Below are 6,533 nucleotides of genomic sequence, written 5' to 3'. Positions count from 1 at the left end.
AACAGTTAAGGAGAAATAATGAGAGAAAAACAGTTAAAGGAGAAATAATGAGATAAAAACAGTTAAAGGAGAAATAGTGAGAGAAAAAACAGTTAAAGGAGAAATAATGAGAGAAAAACAGTTAAAGGAGAAATAATGAGAGAAAAACACTTAAAGGAGAAATAATGAGAGAAAAACACTTAAAGGAGAAATAATGAGAGAAAAACACTTAAAGGAGAAATAATGAGAGAAAAACACTTAAAGGAGAAATAATGAGATAAAAACACTTAAAGGAGAAATAATGAGAGAAAAACACTTAAAGGAGAAATAATGAGAGAAAAACACTTAAAGGAGAAATAATGAGATAAAAACAGTTAAAGGAGAAATAATGAGAGAAAAACACTTAAAGGAGAAATAATGAGAGAAAAACACTTAAAGGAGAAATAATGAGAGAAAAACACTTAAAGGAGAAATAATGAGATAAAAACAGTTAAAGGAGAAATAATGAGAGAAAAACACTTAAAGGAGAAATAATGAGAGAAAAACACTTAAAGGAGAAATAATGAGATAAAAACAGTTAAAGGAGAAATAATGAGAGAAAAACACTTAAAGGAGAAATAATGAGAGAAAAACACTTAAAGGAGAAATAATGAGATAAAAACAGTTAAAGGAGAAATAATGAGATAAAAACAGTTAAAGGAGAAATAATGAGATAAAAACACTTAAAGGAGAAATAATGAGATAAAAACAGTTAAAGGAGAAATAATGAGATAAAAACAGTTCAGTAGAATACTAAACTAATGCCAGCCCTGTGCTTGCACTAGGAAAATGAACGATCCAGCCACTGTGGCTACAGTAGTAGGAATGAGTGCAGCCACAAAAAGCCACAGCCAATCTGGTCCAGTCTGGTCCAGTCTGGTCCAGTCTGGTCCAGTCTAGGTCAGGTCTGGTCCAGTCTGGTCCAGTCTGGTCCAGTCTAGGTCAGGTCTGGTCCAGTCTGGTCCAGTCTAGGTCCAGTCTAGGTCCAGTCTGGTCCAGTCTGGTCCAGTCTAGGTCCAGTCTGGTCCAGTCTAGGTCAGGTCTGGTCCAGTCTGGTCCAGTCTGGTCCAGTCTAGGTCCAGTCTAGGTCCAGTCTGGTCCAGTCTAGGTCAGGTCTGGTCCAGTCTAGGTCCAGTCTGGTCCAGTCTAAGTCCAGTCTAGGTCCGGTCTGGTCCAGTCTAGGTCCGGTCATGTCCAGTCTAGGTCAGGTCTGGTCCAGTCTAGGTCCGGTCTGGTCCAGTCTAGGTCCAGTCTAGGTCCGGTCTGGTCCAGTCTAGGTCCAGTCTAGGTCCAGTCTGGTCCGGTCTAGGTCCAGTCTAGGTCCGGTCTGGTCCAGTCTTGGTCCAGTCTAGGTCCAGTCTAAGTCTGGTCTGGTCCAGTCTAGGTCCAGTCTGGTCCAGTCTAGGTCCGGTCTGGTCCAGTCTAGGTCCAGTCAAGGTCCAGTGTAGGTCCGGTCTGGTCCAGTCTAGGCCCAGTCTGGTCCAGTCTAGGTCCAGTCTAGGTCCGGTCCGGTCTGGTCCAGTCTAAGTCCAGTCTAGGTCCAGTCTAGGTCCGGTCTGGTCCAGTCTAGGTCCAGTCTAAGTCCGGTCTGGTCCAGTCTAGGTCCAGTCTGGTCCAGTCTAGGTCCGGTCTGGTCCAGTCTAGGTCCAGTCAAGGTCCAGTGTAGGTCCGGTCTGGTCCAGTCTAGGCCCAGTCTGGTCCAGTCTAGGTCCAGTCTAGGTCCAGTGTAGGTCCAGTCTGGTCCAGTCTAGGTTCAGTCTAGGTCCAGTCTAGGTCCGGTCTGGTCCAGTCTAGGTCCAGTCTAGGTCCAGTGTAGGTCCGGTCTGGTCCAGTCTAGGTCCAGTCTGGTCCAGTCTAGGTCCGGTCTGGTCCAGTCTAGGTCCAGTCTGGTCCAGTCTAGGTCAGGTCTGGTCCAGTCTGGTCCAGTCTAGGTCCAGTCTAGGTCCAGTCTGGTCCAGTCTGGTCCAGTCTAGGTCAGGTCTGGTCCAGTCTGGTCCAGTCTAGGTCAGGTCTGGTCCAGTCTTGTCCAGTCTAGGTCCAGTCTGGTCCAGTCTAGGTCAGGTCTGGTCCAGTCTAGGTCCAGTCTGGTCCAGTCTAAGTCCAGTCTAGGTCCGGTCTGGTCCAGTCTAGGTCCGGTCTGGTCCAGTCTAGGTCAGGTCTGGTCCAGTCTAGGTCCGGTCTGGTCCAGTCTAGGTCCAGTCTAGGTCCGGTCTGGTCCAGTCTAGGTCCAGTCTGGTCCCGTCTAGGTCCAGTCTAGGTCCGGTCTGGTCCAGTCTTGGTCCAGTCTAGGTCCAGTCTAAGTCCGGTCTGGTCCAGTCTAGGTCCAGTCTGGTCCAGTCTAGGTCCGGTCTGGTCCAGTCTAGGTCCAGTCAAGGTCCAGTGTAGGTCCGGTCTGGTCCAGTCTAGGCCCAGTCTGGTCCAGTCTAGGTCCAGTCTAGGTCCGGTCCGGTCTGGTCCAGTCTAAGTCCAGTCTAGGTCCAGTCTAGGTCCGGTCTGGTCCAGTCTAGGTCCAGTCTAAGTCCGGTCTGGTCCAGTCTAGGTCCAGTCTGGTCCAGTCTAGGTCCGGTCTGGTCCAGTGTAGGTCCAGTCAAGGTCCAGTGTAGGTCCGGTCTGGTCCAGTCTAGGCCCAGTCTGGTCCAGTCTAGGTCCAGTCTAGGTCCAGTGTAGGTCCAGTCTGGTCCAGTCTAGGTCCAGTCTAGGTCCAGTCTAGGTCCGGTCTGGTCCAGTCTAGGTCCAGTCTGGTCCAGTGTAGGTCCAGTGTAGGTCCAGTGTAGGTCCAGTCTGGTCCAGTCTAGGTCCAGTCTGGTCCAGTCTAGGTCCAGTCTGGTCCAGTGTAGGTCCAGTGTAGGTCCAGTGTAGGTCCAGTGTAGGTCCAGTCTGGGTCTTTTTCCTGCATTCTGGTGCATTTTGATCTTAAAAATCTGTTCAATCTTGCTTCAGTTTCATACGAAAACATCATAAAAAATGAAGTCAACATTTTCATCTAAACTATTTTTATTTCTAATCTGATGTAAAACAACACAATAAATGACAGGCGTATAAATACAGTTATTCTGACCACTGATGTGCATGAGGTTCAATATAAAATAAATGTACCAGTGAAACCTCTGAGTCTGATCCCATACACTAGGGATGCACCCATACCTCTTTTTTCCAGACCGAGTACGAGTACTTCCATTTGAGTACTTGCTGATACCGAGTACTGATCCTAGTCCTTAGTAATCCCATTCCAGTTGTTAGTTCCTTTTGTAAATGTGCTTTATTGTCGTTGTCATTAGTCTGACTGGAACAAAGTGCTGCTACTGACATTTAATGTGTTGGAATGAGCGTTTGTCAGTTAATCCACCAGGGGGCGCCGCTCTGAATGAACCATACTGGACAAATACCACGAAGGAGAGGAAAGTTTAATGAAGAAGAAGAAAGTCAGTAATACCAAACCTGTAGACGACAGAGGAACACTACTGTGATACTAATGTTAGTGTTTTCTCTGTAAGCTTTAAAAGTTTAGCTTCAGCAGGAAGAGAAAAGACAGATGAGTGACAGGTTTGGTTTGTACTTCCACTGGTGGAGGTCTGCACCGCTGCGTACCCCTGTGTGTTCAGAGGGAACTCATAAAAAATGGGAAACGTTGGGGTGAGTTGGATGGCTGTCAGCGCTCTTCAGCAGTGGAGACCGTATTTGTTCTTTTCCTTGGTTATCGCTCGCACATTTTCCATCACAGATGGAAGCTGGTTGGTTTGGAATAAAAAACCCCTTCACCACCGTGGACACACGGGCTGAAAACAGCTGCACCAACCAGGAGCACGCACCGCCAGTGGACATGTGGAGACAGGCTGGTGTGAGCCGGGCGGTCTGGGGTGGTAGTGGAACACATGTGGCTCACAGAGGGATGGGACAGACCGCAGGGCTGATGCTGATGCTGTTGCTATGGTTACCTGTGTCCTGAAGGACTCGGACCTGCCCAACGTGGTCCCAGAGGGTCCGGTGGAGCAGACGGTGGAGTTCAGCATCGACCTGGTGGACCCGGGTTACAGGGAGCTGCTGGACGACCGGGACTCGCCCCAGTACGTGGACCTGGCCCAGCACTTGCAGGACCAGGTGAGACCCGCACACCAGACCCATATCAGACCCCCATCAGACCCTCATACTAGACCCCCATATCAGACCCCCATCAGACCCTCATATCAGACCCCCATCAGACCCTCATATCAGACCCTCATATCAGACCCTCATACCAGACCCCCATATCAGACCCCCATCAGACCCTCATACCAGACCCCCATATCAGACCCCCATATCAGACCCCCATCAGACCCTCATATCAGACCCCCATCAGACCCTCATACCAGACCCTCATACCAGACCCCCATCAGACCCTCATATCAGACCCCCATATCAGACCCCCATCAGACCCTCATAGCAGACCCCCATCAGACCCTCATACCAGACCTTCATACCAGACCCTCATACCAGACCCCCATATCAGACCCCCATCAGACCCTCATAGCAGACCCTCATACCAGACCCAGTCAGACCTCCAGTCCTCCAGGGCCCTCTTAGAAATGGAACAAACATGCAGCCCGTGGTCCAATACCAAATTGTCCAGTCCGGTCCGGTCTGGTCTGGTCTGGTCTGGTCCGGTCTGGTCCGGTCTGGTCCATGTAATTTTAACATCATTTTATTGATGTTTGTCAAATTTTTGTCCATATTTGTGCAAATTTTGTTGTTATTTTGTTCACATTTGTTGATTTTTTTTTTGTTCTATTTTATTTGTTTATTTTATTTCTGTTTGATTTTTTGTAAAAAAAAAAAAAAATTCTTGTTGAATTTCTTATGTTTTTGTTATTTCTTTTCTTTTTACTCGTTTCCTTAAATTTTTGTACATTTTGCTATTAATTAGATTTTCATTTATAGATTTTTTTGTTTTTTGTTTATTTCTGTTTTTTTTGTTTCTCAAACTTTTGTATGTTTTGTTCTTGTTGAATTTGTTCATATTTGGGTTTTTGTGAATTTTTTTTTGTTTATTTGTTTTTATCCTTGTCTCTTAAATTTTGATTTTTTTCATCTCATTATTTATTTTTTCTTTTTTGTTGGTTTTTACACCCCCCCTTTTTTGTTCATGTTTCTCAATTTTTTGCACGTTTCATTTGTATCATTGTTTTTTTTGTTCATATTTGTTAATTTTTTTGTTAATTGTTGCTGGTTTCTGTTCAGTTTGTTAAAGTTTCTCAGATTTTTATCCATTTTTGACATTATTTATACTTTATTTTACTATTATTTTACTTGAGACCATATTGGTGCCGATTCTCTCTCTGAGTTTTTCTCTGCTGTTCGTCTTCTGTCCAATTATTCTAATATTACCTCTTTTATTTTACTTTAATGAACTACTTTCCAACAGCATCAACTAGTTGTCAGAGTTTTTCATGTAGAATTAAATAACCTTACATGTTATTTATGGAATTCTTCCTATAAATAAGCTAATTTCTTAGGTCAGATTACAAACAACGTGAAACCAGCCGTGTTTAACCCTGACTTTTCGCATTTATTCTGCATTTACCAGTGAGTGGAAGTGCTTCTGTGAGCGTCCATAAGCGGAGGCTGGTTTTAAAGATAAGACGGTTTTAATATAAGAGTTTATTGATTCCAGCCTCAGGGGAAATGAGTGATGTCCGAATGTGGGAAACCAAATAAAGCTCCTGTGCATACGCTCCATTTATCACACAGTAATGAACCCGTCTACAGTAAAGTCAAGAAGAGTTTACATTTAAATACAACCAGTACAGACTCGGAAGTTCATGTCACTTTTGTTCAATGTACTGTTATTGTTAATTGTGGTTTTTAGGAAAATGAGTGTAGATCAGGAACAGATCAACAGTCAGGTCCAGAAGTATTTGGACTGTCACTCGACTGGTCTAGTTTTAGCTCCGCCTCTGTTTTTTTTTTTTTTACATCTGAACATAGGGCTGTGCAATTAATCGAAATTCAATTACGATTTCGATTATTACACGCAACGATTACAAAAATTATGTAATCGAGAAAAAAACGATTATTAATTTTGAGTCGTTTTAATTCACGCGCACGCAAGCTACCATGAGCTGCTCTGCCCCGCCCCCCTCTAAGCTACAGCTGCTGCTAGCCGGCAGGTCCACCCCAAGAGGACAGTTGTACCAGCGGTCTGGAAAAACGGCAGGAGAATCCCAGCAGAAGTGCTTGGTAAACAAAAAAGGCAAGTCCAATTCAATTGTATGGAATCACTTTGGGTTTGATGAAGAAGACGAAGAGCAAAAACACATCATGTGCAAAAAGTGTTTGGTAGTTGTGTCCACACCGACCGCTAACACAACAAACCTTTGTAACCATCTAAAGTTTAACCACCGCCACCTTTATCATATTCTTTATCTTATGAAAAACTGAAACGCATAAAAACAACTTCGTCCGCAATGCAATCTTCAGTCTCCGAATCTCTTTACGCTGTAACTCCCGTATTAACCTAACCCTAACCCGTATAACCCTAA

At 44.8% G+C, this 6,533-nt stretch overlaps 1 protein-coding gene across 1 annotated transcript in view; it reads left to right on the top strand.

The window, feature by feature from the left end:
• The window catches only part of LOC115415767 (titin-like), a 108,004-nt gene that overhangs the window by 35,342 nt on the left and 66,129 nt on the right, over window positions 1-6,533 (top strand). The window contains exon 7 of the mRNA XM_030129410.1: window positions 3,967-4,116. Coding sequence (XP_029985270.1) covers window positions 3,967-4,116 — 150 coding nt within the window. The remainder of the gene's footprint in view (window positions 1-3,966; window positions 4,117-6,533) is intronic.

The sequence above is a fragment of the Sphaeramia orbicularis genome, unplaced genomic scaffold (assembly GCF_902148855.1).
Source record: "Sphaeramia orbicularis unplaced genomic scaffold, fSphaOr1.1, whole genome shotgun sequence".
Classification (NCBI taxonomy): Eukaryota; Metazoa; Chordata; class Actinopteri; order Kurtiformes; family Apogonidae; genus Sphaeramia; species Sphaeramia orbicularis.
This window is presented reverse-complemented; position numbering and strand designations above follow the sequence as displayed.